Raw genomic sequence first — 25,173 nt, forward strand, 5'->3', positions numbered from 1 at the left:
ATGAAGCATGTTTCAAATCTTTCAGACGGACTCGAGTCCGGACGAAAAGTCCGCTCGTCTGTATGCTAGTCCGACGGACAAAAACCAACGCTAGGGCAGCTATTGGCTACTGGCTATGAACTTCCTTGTTTTAGTCCAGTCGTAAGTCATCACGTACGAATCCGTCGGACTTTGGTTGATTGTGTGTAGGCAAGTCCATTCATTCAGAAAGTCCACCGGAAAGTCCGTCGAAAAGCCCGCCGGACCAAGTCTGCCGTAAAGTCCGCTCGTGTGTACGCGGCATTAGGCAACACAAAGTAGAACATTTCTTTATTTCTTTACTAATCCATGATTTCTACAAGAAACAATATACTATGTTTGTAGTAGTTTAGATCTATTCAGTCTAGCATTTAATGATAATGGAAGCTATGCTAACATCATGGTGGAAATTTGCTGTTCATTAAAATGTATGTTAATAAGTGAAAATAAAAAGGAACCAACTTACATATTCACCAACACACCATGGATCATTTAGTAACATCCAAATGGTTTTATTTGAAAAGATCACATCACAATAAGAAAATGCAACGTTTTGGGACTGCACAGGACCCCTTTGTCAAGCATGCCTGAGATATCACAGGCCTGACGAAGGGGTCCTGTGCAGCCCTAAATGTTGCACTTTCTTGCTGTGATGTGATCTCTTTGAATAAAAGCATTTGGACATTACTAAAGGATTGATTGTGTGCTGGCAAAAATATACATTGATCTGTGATGTTACCAATTCCCAGCTGGTTGTTGCTGCAGCACTCATTTAGCTTCCAGCCCATTCCAAGAATGTGTACGATTGGAATATTGTGAATTGTAAATAGAAACCAAGTCAGAAAACATTTGGTTGACTATTAATGATTCATACAGCAATCCATTAGTTGTTTGTAAGTGTGCTGACCTTTTTATATAATACACAGATGTGAACTAAAAACACCACGCTTTTACAAATACTGTGGGTTTAAATTGATTATTTCAAATTTGTTTAGTAATTATGAAAACCTTCAACATCTACTAACTATACTCACTTTACACTTTCCTGCACACAGACCTGGTTCAATTACCAACCAAGTTTCTTTCACCTGGATCAAGCCTTTTCATGTCAATTTTTTTTTCTTTTTTTTACTTAAGATAAGCTAAACATAGCCATATCTTTTGTTATGCTTGTCTTTAACTATGTCAATGAACCATTGTCACCTCCAGGACGTCTCTTGTGAAAGTAAATTTCATCCATCTGATAAAGAGCAAACATCCTGGGTCAAACTTCTCTGTGCTCAGACGCTGAGAAAGAACTTTCCTAAGGTAAGTCCACACCAATACCCACCCATTAAACAGTTCACATCCTCTCTGATGTAACGGTGACTCAGGTCATAGGGTTTCTATGCTATAAAAAGGATTAGTTGAGCAGAAGAAGAGCTGTACCACCTCTGAATGAAGGCAAGTTCAGTACCTAGTTACTGAACTTTACTAAAATGGGTACACAGAGGGGTGCGAGTTTAGCAATAGGCTTCTTTGTAACATTGCTAACCACTATATCTGTGCAAGGTGAGTACTGCATAGGGATCATTGGAGGAACAAATTTGATTTTGACTAAGTGGAAACTCTCAGTTTCTCTCATTAAGCTGCTTAAGAATAAACATATATTTACCAAAATGATGATATCTTGCCAGAATCTCAATTTATGTGGCAAAAAGTTGGGTACACATTGATATATTTGATAATTGGGTATTTGGCTTATCCCATTGTGTAGAAGACCATTCTCCACTGAAACAATAGATGATGAGGTGTATACATCGGGATGGATAGATAGATAGATAGATAGATAGATAGATAGATAGATAGATAGATAGATAGATAGATAGATAGATAGATAGATAGATAGATAGATAGATAGATAGATAGATAGATAGATAGATAGTGTTTTTTGGGAAAAGAAAACATAAAATACTTTTTGCAATAGTTACAATGTGTATAGGAACACTAGGGTAATTTCCTGATAGTAGAAATGATAGAATTAATATATCTATATAACTGGTTGACAAAAAAGGAAAGATAGAGAAGCCAAATAGGCAAACAAATGCATGCCTACATACAAAGGTATTAAAACCAATGCTAGAACCAGTGTACAAATGTAGGTAATAGGGTATAGAATTCATAGTACCTATAATTAAATAAAAAAATATCATACTATATAAATAAACGTTAAACATGCTTTGGCTTAATTTCTCTATTTTAACTGTTCTGTACAGTGACATCAAATGGATAGGAAGAAAGATATTATTAAAGAAATTGCCACTGTGTGGTGACTAATAATTGACAGAAAACTCCATAGTCTATATATTAGCTAATTTTGCATGAATAAATATCAAGCCAGCGAACATATTTCCAACCTGGAACAATATTACATATTTTTTCTTATATTGCTAGTATATTAATTCTTCTCTGGTTCTTGAATAGGTCAAATGTCATCATATTATTCAGCGCAGCAGGCAACTGGTAAGAATGTTTTTTTTTGGTTTTTGTTTTTTTAACATGAAATGCAATAGTAATTTAATGGAAAGAAGTATAATGAAAATTAAAGTGTAATAAATTTGTGAATTTGAAATACAATTCTGAAATTACGTTGTGAATATTTAACCAACTTGAAAATAGATAAATGGGTACAATTCTTGTGGTTTTTGAAGTATTTGTAGGCTCTACGTAATGTAAAAGAGGAAGGGACTGTATCCTTTTAATGTTTCTTTTTTAGCTTTTTGTGAAGATACCATCTTAATGTATATAATGCTAATGGGTTAATGTACCATCTTCTTTCTATACATAGATTGTAAACATGGGAGAAGTTGTATTAGCTTATTACATATGTAGGTTTCACTTTATAGTGCCTTACTGAGCATTATTGTCACTGCAAGCCTAGAAGATATATCTTGTCTTATCAAAAGCAAAAACCTGTCTTCAAAACCCATCTCAGGGCATAATCTAAACCACCTTCCACCCTCCCCTCTTCTAACCTATTCAATATGTTTAACACCTTTTGGAGCATGTTAAACTCACCTCCCCGGTACCATTTCCATGTGTGGGGTACTGCAGGTGCACCCATGCCAGCCAGTCCCTGATGGGCTCCTAGCACAGATGTAATCTTCAGGCTCCCTTCTGGATCCTAAGAGGACCCTGGCGCTATACAGCCAATAGGATTGGCCTATGTCACACAGGCAGTGACATGAACACCCAAAAAAGATCCCTACCTTTTGTAAACAAAAGAAAGTACATTTGGGGCTTGAGCATCACATGACTGTGGATTTAGGTGAGCAAAAAGGCCAATTGTTTAGTCTAAGGGGTGGTGGAGGGGGAGCCCAGAGTTCAGCTTTAATGAAACGATCATGTGATCTAGGTAGGGGGCTTAGGAACAGCAGTAGTTTTTGATTCAATCAAGAGTTTTTACTCACTAATAAAGTGGTTTGGTTTTACAGAAATCTTCCCTTTTGATTCATGTGTAGGTCTAATTTGCATTTGTAAGCTTCTACAAGAAGCTAAAATAAAGTCATTTAGCTGACTTTTAGCTCATATAATATTTTGCTCACCATATGTGTTGTTGTTTCTATTTCATTTTATCTCATACTTAAGCAGAGAATTGTTATGAAAACCCAGACATTTAATGCCTTTAAAACTGGCTGTACATGGAAGGATCAGACAGTACCCACTTCCTAGGCAGACGCAGACCTCATGATAGACCTGTTAGGTCCCTCACACAGGGCCAAATCTAAATAATATGGTTAGTTTGCACTTCTACAAAACTTTGGAATTAAAAGAGATAAAGAATAGGTCACCTCATGACTGCATATACACAAACATACAGTTTACAGAAAGATAGATTTTTCATGCAGTTTTAAAGTGTAACTCCACTTTTGTGGTAGAATTATAGCAAATAAAAAACATATATACAATATCTACACAAGCCATGTTGTAATTTAATGTTATTAACAATGGCCTTTCATTTTAAATCTGCAGACACTGTAATTGTTTTGTAAAATGTAATGCAAAATGGCAACCTGTCAGGAAATGTGTGATTGGCGCACTGATTTTTGCAGAAGTCTGCACTAATATACATGTCGTATTTTAGAAACCCAGTCAATAAGAATTTCAGTTTTGGTGAGATTCTCCCTACGGGTTAAATATTTCTAAAGCATACAGACCTGGCAGCTTTTCTCATACTGAGTACTAATTATATTGAACCAGTGCATCCCAATCAGAATCAGTATGTAAATGACGTAGCCAAAAAATCAGCTGTTTCTTCAAAGCAACAAAAGGTAGAAATCTGCTGCAAAGTTTGTTAAAATTAATTGATCATTTAGAGCAGTGTTTCTCAACTCCAGTCCTCAAGGCGCCCCAACAGGTCATGTTTTCAGGCTTTCCATTATTTTGCACAGGTGAGTTGAGCAGTTTCACTGCCTTAGTAATTACCACAGCCATTTCATCTGAGGAAAATCCTGAAAACATGACCTGTTGGGGCGCCTTGAGGACTGGAGTTGAGAAACACTGATTTAGAGGGTATTGTGTTTTTCTCATTAAAAGTGGAGATACTCTTTAAAGTACCGTATATCTAAAACCATAGAGAAAACATGTAATATATTGCAGCTCACCAGTACTCCAATGAGGTGGCCACATTAGTATCCTTTTTTTCTGGCTAAGTACATTTTCTGTAAATATAGAAAAATACAAGTTGATCCTGATAGAAACATATAATTCTTTTCACTATCCGTTTACTGAACTGAAATTTCAGTCAATTTTATCAGCTTTTAAATCTATTTTCTGCCAACTCCATATCTCCTTCTTCCTTTGTGTATTGGAAGTGATGAGAGAGTGTTTTGTAGTTCTCTCCTTGGGTGACAACGCTGCTACTAGATACAGGTTTATTTACTAAAGCTAGACAGGGCAAAATTAGTCACAATTCTGGTTAGGTTAGGTTAGAAGCTGATGGTTTCTCTGCAGAATTACCCTATTTAGCTTTAGTAAATAAATCCCAGAGTGAGTGAGTGTTCTTACTTTAGGACAGGAAGTCACTGACAGGGTCACCAGGTGAGAATAAAGGGGGAAAAAATCAATAAAAAGGAAACTGATTTAGCCATTACATAGAATGACTGGGAAGCTGCATTATATTAGATTCATGGTTATTGGTTAATATACTTTAATTACATGAAAACAGAAAATGGCCAGGCATAGAAATTCAAATTCAATACAAGTTTTCCTTTCTACTGAGGTTTAACCATGCTCATCCATATAAAGAAGTTCAAATGATCTATGAAATAGCAAAAACAAAGAGCTCAGTCCATTTTAATAACAACTTTAACAAGGTATTTTTTCAGAACAGACAGTAAGGGGTTGATTTACTAAAAATGGAGGGTACAAAATCTGGTGCAGCTGGGCATGGTAGCCAATCAGCTTCTAACGTCAGCTTGTTCAACTAAGCTTTGACAAAAAAAAAAAAAAAAACTGGAAGCTGATTGGATTCTATGCACAGCTGCACCAGATCTTGCACTCCCCAGTTTTAGTAAATCAACCCCTAAGGGTCTAATTTGCAAGTACTGTTAACAATTTGTGGGGTTGATTTGCTAAAGCTGGAGAGTGCAAAGTCTGGTGTAGCTCTACATAGAAACCAATTCTTTTTCAGTTTTTTTTATCAAATTTTAATGGTACAAGCTGAAGTTAAAGCTGATTGGCTACAATGCACAGCTGGACCAGATTTTGCGCTCTCTAGTTTTAGTAACTCAATCCCCATGCTACATTTAAATTCCTGTGCCAACAGGAATGGACTTTGGTCCTCATGACCTATTAAGTCTCCCTAAAACCACTCACATTCAAAAATGCAAGTAGACCAGCTCTTGAGATGTAATGGAAGACAAACCTTTTTTTTTAAATTACTTTAAACAGCGTAGAGAGGAACTAGAACACCTATCCAGTTTTTATTGCTGTGTCCCCATTAGGGAGATTTACTCTCAATATTTGTCCTGTTTAATGATATCACTGAGATTGAAAGTAAAAGAAAATCCCACATTTTGGGTTGTCACAAGAACAGAAAGAGAGGAAGTTTTCCAATGGGGACACTAACTGTTTTGACCCTGGTGATAACAAGGAAATCGTTCACTTTGGAGGGCATTCCTCTCATTTTCTGTTTTGGCTATGGAATAGGAAGTGAAGGGAGATCTCCCCAATGAGACACAGATGGCAAAAAAAAAAAAAGAAACTGACAGTTGTTATAGACCTCACTTATTCTATCCAAAATGAAAAAAAAAACTGTTTTGACTAAGTTTAGCTCTACTTTAAACTGGCCATACATGTGGCAGTTCGATAGAGCAATCAATTTGTAGATTCCATTTTTTGTTGACATTGCAAAGCAATCGAAGATATAAACTAGTTGTTTTCGATCAACCGCAAGAATTTGAAAACTGACATTGTTTAACATTTTTCTGTTTTATACTATAATAAACTGTATTGAAGCTGTCAAAATATTGACCTGTTTTGAACTCACATTCAACCAAACTCTGGTGGTCAATCAAACTCCTAAGTTGTAGATTGCTTAGTTTCTGGCGATTACGCGCAAACGTATTTCCTATTCTTGGTGGATGAAATGTGATGGAAACTGACTGTAAACTGCCACGTGTATGGCCAGCTTTACTGTGTTACTGAGTTCACATCCTGGTGATGCGGCTGTAATGTAATGCAAAATGTTCCCCAACTAGTATACATCATTAGAAAACTGTGCAGTTTAGCTTCCAATGTAAAACAAGTAGTAGCAATGAAATAAGTAATAACTAAAATGTTATTCACAAACAAAATAAATAGCAAATTGCTACTGCTAATAAAATAACAATATTTACGTTCATGATGATGACTTAAGTATGAACCTAAAGTACAGTAAATACCTGGCTCTGCACTGACCCTAAATGATATATATATATCTTACCACATAACAAAAATGGTGAACAATCTTTATCTGTGATTCATCAAAAATTAAAAATTAATTAATTAATCAGAAATAGTTTTTCTTAATCTAGAATATTAATAAATAAATAAAAAATTGTGTGTTCAACAAACAAACAGTCCCAATAATCCTCTTCACAAGCTGATTATCCAATTCCCATGTGCAGAAATTCACATCCGTGATTGGAAAACTTTCACCAATTTGTGAGACACCACCACCTTCTAAAATGGACACTCACCAGAAACAAGGAAAAAAGACGCCTTTGGTTTATGCTGGGTTAACCACTCCATTCATATAAGTATGTCTGAAGATTCCCAAATTGAATGCCAGTAATCACTCCTTGCATCTCCACATTAATCTCACAATCTCATAAAAAGCAAACAGCCATCATTGCGCAACATATTATACTTTATTCAATCAATAAAATAAGTATAGGAAATTTACACTCACAAATGTAGTGCCTATAGACCGGCACTAAGTTTTTCCAGCAATGCTTTTAGGACTAGCAAGCGCCGTTCCGTCTTCTGGGATTGGCATGTGCTCCAAGCCTCGATATGGTGCGAGTTGGGGCAGGAAGTAACGTCGGCGTTACCCAGAAGCCTCTATGCATTTTGCATCCAATCATGCATCTTCAGGATTGAATAAAGTATAATATGTTGTGCAATGATGGCTGTTTGCTTTTTAAGAGATCCTGAGATTAATGTGGAGATGCATGGAGTGTTTGTTTGTTGAACACACTATTTTTTATTTATTTATTTATTTATTTATTTATTAATATTCTAGATTAAGAAAAACTATTTCTGAAGAATTAATTAAATTTAAATTTTTGATGAATCACAGATAAAGATTGTTCACCGTTTTTGTTATGTGGTAAGATATATATATCATTTAGGGTCAGCGCAGTTACACTTTTCACTGTAATATTGCTTACCTCACACTATTGGTGGGGGATTTATGACTGCAGCAGATCTGCTATTTAAATTTAAAGATAAAGTTACACATTATTATAGATTTATTTATTTTTTGTGCCGGTGACACATTTTTTCACATACCTGGCTCTAATCATAGCTTTGATAACATATGTGCTAGTCTTGAAGCTTTTGTTGAGGTCTAATATTTACTTTCTCAGTAAAATGTCCTTGATTAAACAGATCGTTATTCTAGTTATTTGCAGACAGCTTATATTCACAAAGTTTTCATTGGATGTGACAATCATTTATCAGAACTTAAATGTATTCAAATGATTTGCTCCAAAACGAATATGTTCTGCTCTAATAAAATGAGATCCCTAGAAAATGTTTACTTGCATACGTATAAATTATGTATTATGTATATTTCTTGGAAGATCTAATTTTGTACTTACAAAGGTTGCCCTCAAAATGCTTTTCAATAACTAATTAAGATCTACATCCCCCCACCCCAAAAAAAAGATTTATTAAGGAATAAATCAGAATACTAATTACTAACAATCACAATTTTAACCATGATCACAACAGATATCCATTGCATCTTGGACAAGCAAAATGTTATCCAAATATGAAATAAGAATGTTTGACTGTCAAAATGTATTCATCTATATTGTTAAGTTTAACATTACACAATAAATTATAGTTATATATACTATACCACATGATAATAATCAGTGAAAAGTATGGATGTCTTGATCAATTTATTAAGTTTTTAACAACTGTTTCCACAGAAGCTCCTACATTAATGACTTTCATTGGTACCCAAGCTCCAGTAATGAAAAGTAAGTTCATATAGGATAGTAAAGTACTAGTTACATGTATAACATGATTTATAAGAGTATGCAAGTCTTGGTATGGAAATGGCGGCCGTTTAGGTGTGAAAAATAACATAAACATGGGAAATCATGAACATGTAATGACAATTACGCAGGGTGGAGAAAAAAAACTAACCGGAAATTTAAAGTGATTATCTGGGATACATGTGCCACCTTTGTAAGTACTCTTGGAAGTATTATAATTGTCTCAACACACACTTCTAAATTGCACATGTCATTCAGTTGTGAACAGGATAAAATCCTAACCTGATCCTGATGTAAACCGGACCTGATACTGATGCAGTCTTGACCTGATGATGATCAAAAACTGACCATAAACGCTGTGAAAACGGAGTTTCAATTTGCACCGCACAATTTGTGAACCCAGTCTACAGTATAAAGTATAAAAGGATATGAAAAATGGAAATAAATCAATACTGAATACTATATTTACATAAATTAACTTATTAATTTACTAGATTACAACATTTGCTGCAATAGTGATTCTCTTATACCTTACAGTGAATAAATATTAATGGGGTACCAGATAACTTTCAGTTAATAATAACCACCTAGACTGTCCATTATTACCTCTCTGAGAGGAGTTGCCACTGGGCTACGGACTCAAGAGGACGTGATAGAAATGATTTCATTGTTCTTCGATGTCACTGAGAACATTGATGGGAATAATTAAACACACAGTATGCAGTAGTTTAAATTATGCTTTTTTTACCCACTACTGTGCCTTTTGTCAATAACAATAAAAAAGTATTCAGTTTTCATATTATTGGCAAATACATTGCAAATTCTGATTGGCTCCTATGGACAATTGCTCTAGTTTTGCTCTTTTTTTCCCTCAAAATAATCCCAGGGTCACAGGTTGTAATGTGTTGCATAAATGCCTCTTGGAGGACCCTTGTTTCCTAAAATGAGTGAAGTCTGCCTTACACACTTGTTTCGTATTGGCAGGTGCCATTTCTGCTCACAATGGACAAGTCTGCAGCTCCTGGGGAAATTATCACTTCAAGACCTTTGATGGGGATGTCTTTTACTTTCCTGGTACATGCAACTATCTCTTTGCTTCAGACTGCAAAAGAAACTATGAGGATTTCAACATCCAGATTAGGCGATCTGTTGTAAATAATCTTCCAACGATTAGCCACATCACTGTGAAATTAAATGGCTTTTACATTGAAATGACGAGTGGGAGCGTGATATTCAATAGTAAGATGTAAGTAATGCAAAGATTGGTTTGTTATGGTCATTAAGAATCATATGCAATTTGTAGTGGAGGTTTGGAGACTTCTTACATAACAGAAGAGTAGCATAGCAAGAAAGTCTGAATTAAGCTGTGCATTCAGTTAAACCTATTGTTCTTATACTGTTCTTAAACTATTGACTAAGAAAGAGGAAAAGCCTAACATTAATAAGGTAGCTACCAATTTATCTTACTAGCAGGGAAATCCTCCTCCATTTCAGACATGGTCAGAACAATTCCATTAATCACTGAACTGGAAAATTCAATTATTTGTATCTATGGTTGCCCTTTCTATGTCAAAAAGCATTCAAATCATATTTAAAAAGACCAGTCTTCTCAAAAGTGATAGTAACTTATAAGCAGAGCCTGGTGAGCTGAGTGAGCCACTAGCTTCTTTTATGTCTTGGGTACTCCCCAGATAGATATCCCTTCCATAGTTTCTAACTTTATTTCTCTTGACCTGGGGGTTTGGCCTCTCTCTCTCTTGACCTGTTCTAGACAAAACTACTGGATGGTGTAGCTCTCAAACACCTACCAAAAATGGATACATTTAGATAGAATGACTCCTTAAAATTAACTTATACTATTGGTCAACATAATTTCCTTTGGAAGAACCAACGAAAGACTGACCAGCGAAGAACCTCTCTCATTTGTGGTTCCTTAAAAGTCTAAATAGATGTTCTTTTGGAACAGCAATTCTAGTGTGGAAAAACCCTTTACACAATTCTTTGTAATTATCTGTAGAACATCAACCTGTAAAGATATCTTCTAATATGTTAACACAATTCACACTTATTTATTTCATTTTAGCCACTTTATTTGCCATAATTTATATTGTAAACTTGTAGAGCCTACTTCTGCTAAATCCAGTTGTCCTTACCTCATATCTTTTATAGAGTTGAGCTTCCCTACAGCTACGCTGGAGTCCAGGTTGGCCGGACTGGTCTATACATCACAATAACTGCAAAACTGGGCTTACAGTTAATGTGGAATGAGGATGATGCTATTTTGGTAATTGGAATAATAAAATGTTTTTTTTTTCTATTTCTAACAATATGATAACATTGTCAATTTTACATTGTTGGAAACTAAAATATTATTTCCTCTATTATAAGTTTGCACAAAGCATTAGATCATGTTTTCTATGATATAGATTTGACTAGTATACTAATCCTATCCTAGTCCTATTACTGGACCACACTACTATTCCCATCTATCTAAAAATGTTAAATTGCTTTCTAAACCTTAGTCCTCTATGCTATAAATGAAATTATAAAGAAATATTGCTTTGGAACAGTAGGTACTACAAAGTTGTGCATACCAACAGTAAAATGGAGCTTGGGAGACTATTTATTAATATATTTACAGGCCCCTTGTGTTGCCTACTGTGAGTGGGTTATACTTATTTATAATGTGTTTTGTAGTGGGAGCTTACCTTTATTCTAGGGCTCGTGAATGATAAAAGTAGACTACATTTGTCTTTTTTACTTACAGCTGGAGTTAGATCCATCGTTTGCCAATCAGACTTGTGGTCTTTGTGGAGACTTCAATGGGATTCCAATTTACAATGAGTTTATTACAAACAGTACGTTTTCATTTAAATTCTAAAAAAAAGTCTTATTAAACTACAGGACTACAGAGTTATAGCAAGGTAATGTTTTGCAGATGTCCTGATGACTGAGATTCAGTATGGAAACGTGCAGAAAATTAATGGACCAACAGAGTCTTGTCTGGATGTGACAGTGAATCCGCTGAACAACTGCACTGACACTGTAAGTTATACTACAACTAAAGCATATTAAACAAGCATAATTGAAAAAGCACAAGCTTCATACAGTACCTTCCCGAAATAAAATGGGAGTATAAACCAAGGGGGCATACAGAACAGTGTGTTAACTTTCATCACCAAGAGACTAGTACTGTTGTCTTTTGGTGCCAAGCTCCCGGAAAAGAGCTCCTGGCCCAGAGATCATTTTTTTTTGCACTAAGGTCCCCATCATGCTAACACTTGAGGTGACCCTTATCATAACTTTCAGCTCACCCTCCCTGTAGTCCTAATTCTAACCTTTGCACTAACCCAGTCTTTAACCCAAACACTAATCTAGCAGTGCCTTAGATTATCTTACACTTCTCCCCACCCTCTTATTATTATTATTATACAGGATTTATATAGCGCCAACAGTTTGCGCAGCGCTTTACAACATGAGGGCAGGTAGTACACTTACAATACAAATCCATACAGGAGGGATCAGAGGGCCCTGCTCATTAGAGCTTACAATCTAGAAGGGAGGGTCAAGTGGAAACAAACGATAATAACTGTGGGTGATGAGCTGATGGAAAAAATTAAAACACAGTTGTTAGGTGTGGGTAGGATAGGCTTCTCTGAAGAGAAGGGTTTTCAGGGATCGTCTAAAAGCTAATAAGGTAGGAGATAAGCGGACAGATTGGGGTAGGGCATTCCATAGGATTGGAGAGGCTTTGGAAAAGTCCTGGAGGCGAGCATGGGAGGAGGTGACGAGGGAGCTAGAGAGCAGGAGGTCTTGAGAGGAACGAAGAGAACGAGTAGGTTGGTATTTAGAGACTAAGCTAGTGATGTAGCTGGGGGCGAAATTGTAGATGGCTTTGCACGTAGTTGTTAGAATTTTGAATTTAATTCTTTGGCCGAGCGGAAGCCAGTGGAGGGATTGACAGAGAGGAGTGGCAGACACAGAGCGATTGGTAAGGTGGATGAGTCTGGCAGCGGCATTAGATTGTAAGCTCTTATGAACAGGGCCCTTCTAACCCTCTTGTATTTTATTGTATTGTATTGTAACTGTACCATCTCCCTTTTATATTGTAAAGTGCTGCGTAATCTGTTGGTGCTATATAAATCTCATATAATAATAATATTAAGGCTATAGGCACAAGACTGCCTAGGAAAAGGAAATGCATTGCTTTTTTCTGTAGGAATTGAAGACAAAGGTACATTTTTCAAAGTACTATTTAGCCACATTTCTAGACTTTCCCTTATAGAGCTACATAGGTGTAGCACCCTCTTAGTTAGTGTATTAAGATGATAAGTACATTTAGTTTGACTCATCTGTAACCAGTGGCAGAGTGGTTGATTACTTTAGATTGTTCAGTTCTTCACTACTTCTGGTTGGATTATTTCCCCCTGCATTCTGGAGGATTCCAGAATCACAGTGAGTGGAAAAGCAGAAGGGCAGTCTTTATAGGGTTTCAGCCAATCCCCACTGAGGTGTGCCCAGTAGGTGGCTGGAGAGCCCATACATTTTCTAAAGCCTGGAGCAGAGTGTGGTTGGAGTTGATCCTGGGTCCAGTACCTTGGTTGGAGGCCGAGTTGGCAAAAGGGCTTTCCTTGCGGCTCTGGTCCAAGCACCCCTGAATGTGGTGACAGAGGTACAGTGCTCAAAGAAACACAGGTGCTGGTAGCTTAATAGCAGGTGACTGCCACGGTCAGGAACATAGCCAAGGTAAGCCAGGGTTGTACACCGTGAGACAGCAGCATGGTCAGGAGGCAGGCCGGGGTCAGAAGCAAGATGAGGTCAGAATCCAGAATCCACAGAGCAAGGTCAGGAACAAGCCGGGTCAATAACGGAAGATCAGTCAGCACAAGTAGAAACACAGGTTATGAAACAAAAATAAAAAATAAATAAATACAGGATCAGGGGAAGCTAAAGAACCTTCAGCAGTTTGCATCCAGCAGGGTCTCCTTTAAATAGGCCGTTTGGTGTGAATGCGCGCTGGCCCACAGAAGAAATGCGCCTAGGAGTCAGTGCACGCTGGACATTAGCTTGCGTGCTGGTACACGGGCACGAGCATTAGCTGCATGGGAATGAGCATCAGCTGCATAGGGAATGATCAGTAGCTGCAGGAGAATGAGCATTAGCTTCATAGGAACTAGCATTAGCTGTATGACAATTAGCATTAGCTGAACTAGCTTCCTGACACCCTAGCCTGTGGGGGGCTCTGCCCCTATGGGCAGATCACTGGAATTCTGATGTGTGTTCATCAAGGTGCCAGCTTGGGCTACTTAAAAGGGGCTTAGTTCAGGGACCTGGTCTGTAGAGCTTGCTGAAGAATACCTGGTGGAGGTTGGAAGCGGGTGTCAAGCTTTCCTGTGGCATTGTATGTCACAAGACAGGTGGATATCGGAAGGAGGCAGCTTGTGATCCTGTGGCATTGTGAGCACTGGCCTGGATCCAGAATCCACTGGCCTGGACTCAGAGCGCTAGTGAATGTGCAGTTTTTATTTTTTTGTTCTCAGAAGGCCCTTGTAATTGCTTGGTCAGTGGTGGCTTTTACCAGAATTTAGTTTCAGCTACCTATCTTTCCCTTTGCACAAAGACTGTTTAGGGAAGAAGACATGTAATCTTCTTATTGAGTGTTTTTGGGGTATCCCATGTCGCCTTTCACCCTATTCAAGTTTCTTCAGCAATAAAATGAAAAAGCTTAAAAAGCATTTCCTAAACTGTTTATTGAGCCAGAGAGAGAAAAACTCCTGTGTGCCTGGCTGCCCCTACGCTAATTCTGGGGACAGAAACATCCAATTCACAGTGGCTCCTTTGGGGGTAGCACTACTTAATCTTAACTTGAGTTGCTCTTCGATTTCCACTTTAAGTAAACTTGACCACTCTTTTACATACTCAACTCACTTCAGTGCTGCACCAAAAGGTATTCTTCCTGCACCAAAATATATTGGCCTCAAAGATCGGGGGTTGGATTCTTGTGTGATAAGAGAAAAATAATTATGATGTATTTTGCTAATAATAAAATGACATTATTAAGTGCTTATATGATAAGGTTTTGTTTTCTTTTTAATATATACTGTAATAACAGGTTTGCTTGCTACAATAACCTGGAAGAAAGACTGTTTGAATAGATGGTTCTCCTTCAAATTGTTTTTGGAATGTCTAATTGTGCAACATGGACACAATTAAAGTGCATCTTTCCCCTCATAAACTAAAATTCACAGGTTCAGGCAGCTCTGCATGCTGACCTGTATTTATGTTATATGCCTATCTAAAATAAAAGCATTCTTTGTGAACTTACCTTTCTATGTATTCTACTTCCTGGTCTTCTTATCCATTGATGACATAGTCAATGTCTTACAGCTGCCCCTGGGAAGGCTACATCACCAATGCCTTTCAATGGGATATTGGGAGAAAACTGTAAGATCCCGCAAGATCTCGAGGGAAAAGCTCAGAGTAAAGGAGATCTTGGGTGGAAAATGAGATCTGGTGCAGACACCATTGGTGGGCTGACATATAACAGGGAAAACAAAGTTGGCCACTTATTACTTTTTTTTTTCAAATGGTGGCTTGGAATTCAGAGGACAGGCTGGACAGATGAGTATGGTATGAAAACAAGATAATGAAAGCAATGTGTTGCTTCATGGAATTGAGCTTGATTTCTTATATACACCAAATTGTTGATGCAAGTTTTTTAAGACGGGGGGAGGTCTGCTTCTACAGGAGGCATTAATATGTTGCTTGTGCACATACTTAAGTGATTGATTTGATATGTAACATTATTATGTTTGGGAGGATCCCACATGGCAACCCCCAGGATTGGAGTATAAAAGATTTTATGGTATTTTTTAAGGTTTTTGTCAAGAGATCAGATCTTTGGAACTGTTGCCATGTTAGGTTGTCTGTACAAAAAGCTAGTACTTGCGTTGGTGCCAACAGTAACCTGCTGGGTTGAGTCCACCCAGTTCAATAAAAGTTCAGTCTTGAAAGGGTTACAAACTGGATTACTGCAGCCTTGCTGCTCTCAATACCAGCAGGTACCATTTCTAGGGGATCTGCCTGCCTGCATACTATTTACTCTATTTTCTAATTTTTGCTTCTACTTTTTATAACACTGCTTTTCTTAATATACTGTAAAAAAAAAAACAAAAACAAAAACTCTTCACTGTGAGCAAAAGGGCATAGCTTTTCCTTATTACCTGCCTACTATAAAACATCCATCCAAAAAATAATAATACACACTGACAGTAATAATCATCCCCATTGAAAAAAACAGTATATATTTCTGAGGACTTCCTCATGTCATGCCCTTATCATTCCTCTCTCAACAGCAAAGGATATGTGAAACAGTGCTGATGGGCACACCCTTCTCACAATGTAACACCCTGCTGGATCCAGCTGAGTACATTAATGCATGTGTCCAGGATCTGTGTAGCTGTGGAAAAGATGCCCTGGGCTTCTGTTTGTGTAACACCTTTGCAGAATACTCCAGACAATGTGCCCATGCTGGCGGAACCCCACAGAACTGGAGAACCAAAGAAATTTGCCGTAAGTGCCAAGAAATTTTAGTGCCAAAGATGTTGGACATGATTAAAAAATATCAGCAGTGATAGCTTTCTTACAAAGAAATATCCCAAAAAAACAAAACAAAAACACTGATCATTATGACTTAACGTAAAGTCAATAATAAGACCTGAGAGTAACTAGCATTTCCTTTTCTTTGCAGCATTGACATGTATTATGAATTTGGAGTACATGGAATGTGGAAGTTCATGCCCCAACACATGTACTAACCCCGAAAGTTCATTAGTCTGTAACAGCCACTGTATCGATGGATGCATTTGCCCTGAAGGTAAGCATTCAACACAATATAATACAATACAATATATCTCAAATTAAATACAATATATACAATGTATCTATAAGGGCTCATGCACAGAGGGTTTAAAAAATGCCTCTTTTACAGGCATTTGATGTTTTGTTTTTTTTTTTGTTTTTTCAGCCTGTAAAAGTACCACATAGATGTTTACAGGCATATTTGAGGGGGAACATTTACAGGCTGAAAAAAAAAGAACATGTAAACGCACCAGTGTGGATGTTCATGTAGCTAACTTGAAAAAAACTCTGTTCAATTTGATTTTCCAATAGTGTGTGTAGGACAAAAAAAGCAAAATAAAAAAAATAAATAAAAAAAAAATAAAACAGGAATTCTGGTAGCCCACAATTGGATGATTAAACTGTGTACAATTTAACCTAGTGTATTAGGATCTGTGAGCATACACTTTGAACAGTGAACTTTATTAAATTATCCCTATAAATGAATTGACTGTGTACTGTGTACTGATTTTTTTAAAAATTGGGGAATCTTCACTCACAAAATCGTGCGAATATTCACTTCAACTATTTAATCATGTGAAAAGCATCTGCAGATAGTTGGGTAGTTAAAATGAAAATGAATTTTCATGATTGTGAAATTGAAGTGAATATTCTTATAATTTTGTAAGTGCAAATTTTCAAATCCTTTTGTAAACCGACTTATCACATTAAGGCCTCATGCACACGGACGTTTTTACAGCTGCTTTTTTTAGCTTTTTTTTCAGCTTAAAAAGGCCTGTCTATGTTAGTCTATGGCTTCATGCCCACCTAGGCATTTTTGAGCTGCAAATGGCATAGGCGTTTTTAAGCTGTAAAAAAAACCCAGCACCAGTGGGTTCTGAGAGACTTTTTTCAGCTGTAAAAACGCTCTAACGCTCAAAAACGCTCAAAAACGTCATTCACCAATGTTTTTTAACATTTTTGATCCATTGAAAAAAAAAAACTGAAAACACTAAAAACGCTAAAAAACACTAAAAACGCTAATGCGGAAAAACGCTCAAAAACGCTAAAAACCACTATTGCAAAAACGTTGAAAAAAGCTGAAAAAAGTAAAAAAAAAAATCACTGCAAAGATACTGGCGTTTTCATAACATTATTTTAACAGCCTGTGTGCATGAGGCATTATTGTTAACATTAAACCCTCATTGTAATATTCCTATTTAAAGTAAGCTCCTCCCAGGTAGTGGCAAGCATAGTGCAATTTCTGTTCATTTTGCACCAGACTTACTTTTTAGCATTTCTTTGTTCCGTGACCTGCATTCCTATCTTTAGAGCTTCCCCAAACTTCTGATCAGGAAGAACGCACCCTGAGTACTTCATAAATTCTCGGGACCACATGTCCCATGATTCCTTTGAGCTGCCCATACTGCACATGTACCCAAACAAAGCACCAACCACTGCCTGTACAGAGCATGTGCCTGAACATTGCACTAAATGTGCTTGTATCCCTCAAACTCAGCAGAATGCATATGTCCCCTGAGCACAGCACATGAGGGTGGCTCCTGAAAGACCCTGCCGGGCAAAGGAGTCACCCTAAAGGTGGAAGCTCTACACACTAGAACCCCTAAAGGCACATTATCTTGTAAAGACTGCACAAAAAGGGGGCAGGAAACTACGATGATGTAAAGTATTCTGCTGCATACATTCTCTCTATTTTTTCATGGAGGGTTTAATAATACTTTAAAGGCTAAGATAATTTTAGATCAAAAAATTAAATAACATTCTAAATCGCCAACCCTGACCCTGGATAAACCAACTACCTTTGAACACCTGTGTGCTCAAGGCCCCAATCAATTACACCTAATTTCATGTATCTATCGTATCCTCCATGAGCCAACCCCAATTTCGGAAACATTACATCATTACATGCGCAAATGGTCTCAGTTGGTGGGCCGTCCTGTCACGGTGCAGATGTGGGATAGGATCTGGTCCTCTACCTTTAAATCATCTAAATGTGTCACTCAGAGGGAGACAAACATTAAGATTCTCATGTTTTGGTACAGAACTCCCGATGTAATCCATAAGTATGATCCTTCAGTTTCACAGCTCTGTTGGCGGTGTGGATCTGACATAGGCTCACTATTCCATATCTTCTGGCAATGTTCCTTGATACAACCTTTTTGGAATGATGTTCATTTGCTTATACAAAAGGTAACTGGGGTGTCCCTTCCGTTGGATCCTTTGAACTACCTTTTGGGCCTCCCCCCCTCAGGGGTAACAAAAAAGACAAACAAACTGATATCCTATATAATGCTAGCTGCCAGGAGGATTATCCCATTGTTCTGGCTATCCAATACACCTCCCCCATGGTCCAGATATCTACATTTAGTGTCTGAGATTCGGACAATGGAGTTCTTGACAGCTTCGGTACATGACTGCATCCCCCAATTCAATAAAATATGGGAACCATGGGATCTTTCGGAATTTGGGACCCCCATACTACCAAATATGCCCTATTCTTAACACAATTTAATTCTATATTTCCTGTGTGAGTGCTCTGAGCTACCCACGGGATATTGGTTACTTTCCTGCAGTATGCTTATCGCATTCATCATAAAGATTTAATTGAATACATATATGTGCCTTATGTATGTGAACACTCTTTTATCACTTACATCTGTTTGTTTTTTGTTCTTGTTTTCATTATGTTTGTTTATAATGCACTTTTGTTGATAGTGCAATGTACACCCTGATACAATTTTTGTACCTATTCTTGGATACTTAAATAAAAATACAATTTAAAAAAAAAAAAAAAAAAAAATTAAATAAATAAATGCACACCATTTTTCAGATAAAAAAAATGTGCATTTATTATTTTTGTACGCTGAAGACTGTAAGGCATTGCACCAGCGATCAGCAGATCGTGGGTACAATACCTAGATTCTGTAGACCAGTGTTTCTCAACTCCAGTCCTCAAGGTGCCCCAACAGGTCATGTTTTCAGGCTGTCCAGTATTTTGCACAGGTGATTTGATCAGATTCACTGCCTTAGTAATTACCACAGCTGTTTCACCTGAGGGAAATCCTGAAAACATGACCTGTTGGGGCGCCTTGAGGACTGGAGTTGAGAAACACTGCTGTAGACTGTCAGTACACTGTCTGCCCATACATCTGATACTGGCAGGCAGTTACTTATTAGCAGAAAGAATCAATGGACCACGAGAGCGCCCACTAGTGCCCTTTCCATTCACTGAGAATTACAAGCTGTTGGCTGTGGAGGCTGGCACTAGATGTAGTTCATTCATCCACGAAAACGAATGAAGTGAATGAATAATGCGGCCATGTGGGTGAAGCCCCTCACAGCCTGGCTGTTTTTAAATTCTGACAGTGGGTGTGGGGAAAATATTCAAGGCCACTGTCTCAGGGAAGGGGGGCAGGAGGCAGTTGGTGAAACATGTTACATATTCCATCCTAAATATAGGTAGAACATGTAACATTTTCCAAAAGTAAATTTTAGTTATCTTTTAATCTGGGAGGGTGCATTACTCAAATACAGAGCTCCTTCTAGTGGCTAATCTACCAATCTCTACATTAAATCTGATACCAAAAATAATAAATAGCACAACTGTGAAAGTCACACATTAAAAAAAGGACATTCTTAAATCAATGTATGTTATAAAGATGCAAAGATAGAATACGAAATAATCATCCCAGCATTAGCAGCGCTAGAAAAATATCTAAGAGTATTAAGTGCATTTGGAAGTCAATCAAAAACCACACACAAACATTAGTTCATATGTGACAGAGTCCAAAAAAAAAGTCCTTAAGATAGATGTGGTGCTCTGTGACCCCTCAGAATCATAGGGAAGCTTCAAAGCCTGTATACCGTCACCAAAAGAAACCTTGTGCTCAAGTGGTCCCCGTTGGTAATGCACTTACCACAAAAGAGCTATAAATCAGCCTTGTTGTCTCCAAACACTATTGAGTGGATTGCTATCCTGGAATCGGATCCTTCATAAGCCAACAGTAATAATAAAGATTATTATTATGGTCTCTCCTTATAGTGTAGGATAGGCTCCTGCCCTTGTATATGTCATAATTATTTCTTAAGGTTGCTCACAAAGTACACCATGCAAAGAAAGAAAGGGGGAATTTGCATAGCATAACACTGTTTTATTTGGGAACACACCCACAAACGATAAAATTATGCTTACAAGAACATCCAATAAAATCAGCAGTGTAAACATTAAGTCTGTGCTGGTAGACAGTCTCAGTGTGTGTCATCCCGGGTCTCATCACGGGTATCAACACCAGAATGCTATGAGAGTGACATGTGCTGCGCAGCACAGACCTAATGTTTACACTGCTGATTTTCTTGATGTTCTTCTAAGCATAGTTTTATCGTTTGTGGGTGTGTTCTCAAATAAAACAGTGTTACGCTATGCAAATTCCCCCTTTCTTTCTTTGCATGGTGTACTTTTTGAGCAACCTTAAGAAATAATCGTGACATATACATGGGCAGGAGCCTATCCTACACTATAAGGAGAGACCAGGTTTTAATCTTTATTATTACTGCTGGCTTATGAAGGATCCAATTTCAGTATAGCAGTCCACTCAATAGTATTTGGAGACAACAAGGCTGATTTATAGCTCTTTTGTGGTAAGTGCATTACCAACGGGGACCACTTGAGCACGAGGTTTCTTTCGGTGATGGTATACAGGCTTTGAGGCTTCCCTATGATTCTGAGGGGTCACTGAGCACCACATCTATCTTAAGGACTTTTTTTTGGACTCTGTCACATATGAACTAATGTTTGTGTGTGGTTTTTTGATCGACTTTCAATTGCACTTAATACTCCTAGGTATTTTTCTAGTGCTGTTAATGCTGGGATGATTATTTCGTATTCAATCTTTGCACCTTTATCATTTGGTTTATTTATATAATAGCTGCTATAGTGCATCAATTCTATCTATCCGTTTGAGCGCTGGGATCAGCAATACGTAGTGTTACTGATACTTTTAAAAGTCAATGTATGTATTCACTAGAGATGAACTATACTTTACCTTCTAAAAGAACATAAATATTACATTTCTAGTACACCTATTAAAGTGGATGTAAACACGATTCATAAAATTTGAGCTGGGCACATATATCTGCAGTGTTTTCTTATCTCTCTTCAAAGCACTAAGTCCCCTGGCTTTCTCCTGCTCCGTTGTTCTGTTATCAGCATGATAACTGTTGACAAATTCTTTGACACATGTGATAAAACCAGGCTGAATTTTGTGTCAGGGTGAGTGCTATAAATAGATTAGCAGAAAGCTTCTCTACTCACAGGACAGCTCTAAAAGTCTCTGCCTATGTGGAGGAGGATGTATGCCTTTCCACCCTCATAAGCTGTCTCCCAGTGTAATCCAACAGTACACTGCTTCTGCTGAATGAAGAAGTGAAAATTCTACCAGGATGTGCACTTTCTAAACAGTATATAAAGTTGAAGACAGAAGATATACATGTAAAACTTATGTAGGGAGATCTGTTTAATCTCTGTGGCTGTTGACTTCACTAGATATATGTGAGGGTTTACATCCACTTTAAAGATTCCCCATAGTTCCGATATATGTTAGATTTGAAACCATACATATGTTAGTTTTGTTTAGCAGCTAGAAGACCATAGCTCATACAATAAACTGTTTACTTAAAAAAATCTACACGCTGTCCCTTATAGACCTAGCTCACTCCCCTACACCAGTAAATGAACAAAATTTAAAGTGGTTCTAAAGGCATAAGGTTTTTTTACCTGAATGCATTTCCTGCATTATCAGCTCCCCCCAATCCTCACTTATTCATTTACCTGGGTTCTCTTTTGATGCAGCTCTGTGCTCGTCTGCAGTGGTGCTGATCTCTCTCCCTCTTCACACAGGACACAGAGGCAGCAGCAGGAGCCGTTGGCTCCTGCTGATATCAAGCAAATCCTGCGAGGAGGCAGCAGGGAGCATGGCCAAGCAGCGCTGTGTGTGTTGACGCACACAGCCCGGCTCAGGAGTACTCCTGCACGAGTGCTCCCGAGTGTTTATTATTTTATAAAACATAATTATGCCTTTACAACTGCTTTAAATGTATAATAAAATAAACAGTGCTCCCCTTCTCCCCACATTCTCAAAATATACATAATATTATTATCTCTAATGTTTTTTCACAAATAGCTAAATATCCAACCAATATCTTAAGATTCTCATATCATATCACATCTAAAATTTTCCTCTTCACAACTGCACAGAATCAACAGTACCTTGAATCTCTTACACAAAAAGTCCCAGTATGTCCATAAAACAAACCCATGTAATCAGTAAGTGGTAAAAAAAATGTAATCTTTGGAACTACTTTAACCATCCAGTACTTTATCTCCTGTTCAGCTATAATTGAGCTGCAAGATTCAGCTTGATACATTAAAAATGATTTCTCCCTTCAGGGACTGTATTTGATGATATCAACAATTCTGGATGTATCCCTGCCCAGCAGTGTTCTTGTACTTACAATGGAAAAGTCTATTCTCCAGGGACTGGCTATTCATCTCAGTGTTCTTCTTGGTAAGTCGCATGTGGCATAAAGTATAACTTATGTTGATAGTTTGATGTTGGGTATATTAACAATATTACATGTCCTAGTTTAGAAGTGATAGATACTGCTGTACATCTTCCTAAATTTGTAATAGTACATTTTCCCATTGACCAGATCTTCCCTTTTTGTATGTTCGTGCCCATTTAAAGCCTACTTCTTTATAGTCATAGCTATCCGGAGGCAGAAAAAGATCAACTTCTGCACCATGTCTGCAGCAATCTATGGTCTACATGCTAAAATGTTAATAAAACACATTAGAATAAAAAATATATTCTGGTTTGCACAAAAAATATAATAAATGTGCTTAGGGACTCATTTGAGATGTGTCTGACAGCAAAACAGACCCACTTTGTTGTAATCCTCAGTGACATCTTTCAGTACACATCACCTTATTTCATTGATGATTGAGGCATCAAATTAGTATTTAATATTCCTGTCCACAAACACTTTCTTATACTATATATACGGATGACCTCCTCTCTTTCCAGCACCTGTAATGGAGGAAAGTGGAGCTGTAATGACACAGTGTGTGCGGGATCTTGTGCAATTGAGGGGGGATCACACATCACAACCTATGATATGACTCGTTATACCTTCCATGGAGATTGCAGCTATGTATTTTCAAAGGTAAATAGAACTTTAGTTGCTTCTACAGTATTCCTTTTCTAACTGTCCATTAACAATACTTATGATACATGGCACACCCAAGATTCTGATGACTAAACTCATATTCTTCTTTATGGAGACCATATGTACAATATTGAGAGTATACCCATTATTACAGTCTATTGCAGAAACATAAAGGAGAGAATGAAAATATTTTAGTGGAAAAATAAAAGGTGTAGCAGAAATATAAAGCTTCCAAAATGTAGGAAAGTGCATTTAAACAATTAGAATATCATCAACAAGTTAATTTATTTCAGTAATTCAATTCAAAAAGTAAAACTCATATATTAAATAGATTCAATACACACAGAGTGATATATTTCAAGCATTTATTGTTTTTAATTTTGATGATTATGGCTTACAGCTAGTAAAAACCCCAGATTCAGTATCTCAGAAAATGTGAATATTACATAAGACCAATAACTGTAAGCCATAATCGTCACAATTAAAAGAAAGAAACGCTTGAAATATATCACTCTGTGTGTAATAAATCTATATAATATATGCGTTTCACCTTTTTATTAAATTACTGAAATAAATTAACTTTTTGATAATATTCACATTTTTTGAGATGCACCTGTATATGGACTCCTCACTGCTCTTCAAAATTGTGAATGATAGAACCATACTTTGATGTGACACTCTTATAATTAACCTGTTTTCTTCAAGACTTGCTACAACAACACCTTCACTGTGTTGGGAGAGCTTTCTCAATGTGGTCTGACGAACACTGAGACCTGTCTGAAGAGTGTGAGCCTCAGTTTGAATTATGGGATGGATGTAAGTTCAAAAAGCCTTGTGATATACATAAAAAAATTATATTTATATATAAATCAACCGCAATATTGGGAGTGAACATGTACAGGTTTCTAACTGCACATCATTGTTTCTTTTCTATAGTTTATCTACATAAAGTCCTGTGGAAATGTATATGTAAATTCACTCTACACCCAGCTGCCCATTTCATCAGGTATTTGAAGTCGATATTAGCAAAAAAAAAAAATGGAAAAAAGTAGATTAGGAAATGCCTGCCTAAGCATTATAATATTTCTGAAGTTTTTAAAATGATTACAGAATACTTATTCATTCAACCCCCAATCCATGTTTTATGTTTCACTGACCCCCAGCAAGAAGAGTTTACCCTAATTCTTCTCTAGGTAGCACTGCTCTGCTCTGGTTCTGACTTTGAGACAAACTTCCCAATTCCACTCTTTTGATTAGATTTTTCATATATTCTTCTGAAAAATCCAGTAAGAGCTGTTAACAGTGAAATTACATTTTAAGT

General features: G+C 37.1%; 1 protein-coding gene and 1 long non-coding RNA gene across 5 annotated transcripts in view; one reads left to right on the forward strand and one right to left on the reverse strand.

The window, feature by feature from the left end:
- LOC141112198 (uncharacterized) overlaps positions 1-25,173 on the reverse strand; it is a 271,699-nt gene that overhangs the window by 61,353 nt on the left and 185,173 nt on the right. The gene's annotated exons all lie outside the window — the stretch shown is intronic.
- Positions 8,705-25,173, forward strand: part of LOC141112195 (uncharacterized) — a 97,006-nt gene continuing 80,537 nt past the window's right edge. The window contains exons 1-11 of the mRNA XM_073604784.1: positions 8,705-8,750; positions 9,753-10,014; positions 10,938-11,052; positions 11,536-11,626; positions 11,707-11,813; positions 16,124-16,340; positions 16,519-16,644; positions 23,074-23,191; positions 23,711-23,849; positions 24,558-24,668; positions 24,789-24,858. Of these exons, the coding sequence (XP_073460885.1) occupies positions 8,714-8,750; positions 9,753-10,014; positions 10,938-11,052; positions 11,536-11,626; positions 11,707-11,813; positions 16,124-16,340; positions 16,519-16,644; positions 23,074-23,191; positions 23,711-23,849; positions 24,558-24,668; positions 24,789-24,858 (1,393 nt within the window). The 5' untranslated portion in view covers positions 8,705-8,713. The remainder of the gene's footprint in view (positions 8,751-9,752; positions 10,015-10,937; positions 11,053-11,535; positions 11,627-11,706; positions 11,814-16,123; positions 16,341-16,518; positions 16,645-23,073; positions 23,192-23,710; positions 23,850-24,557; positions 24,669-24,788; positions 24,859-25,173) is intronic.

This window comes from Aquarana catesbeiana, linkage group LG11, assembly GCF_042186555.1.
Source record: "Aquarana catesbeiana isolate 2022-GZ linkage group LG11, ASM4218655v1, whole genome shotgun sequence".
NCBI classification, from domain to species: Eukaryota; Metazoa; Chordata; class Amphibia; order Anura; family Ranidae; genus Aquarana; species Aquarana catesbeiana.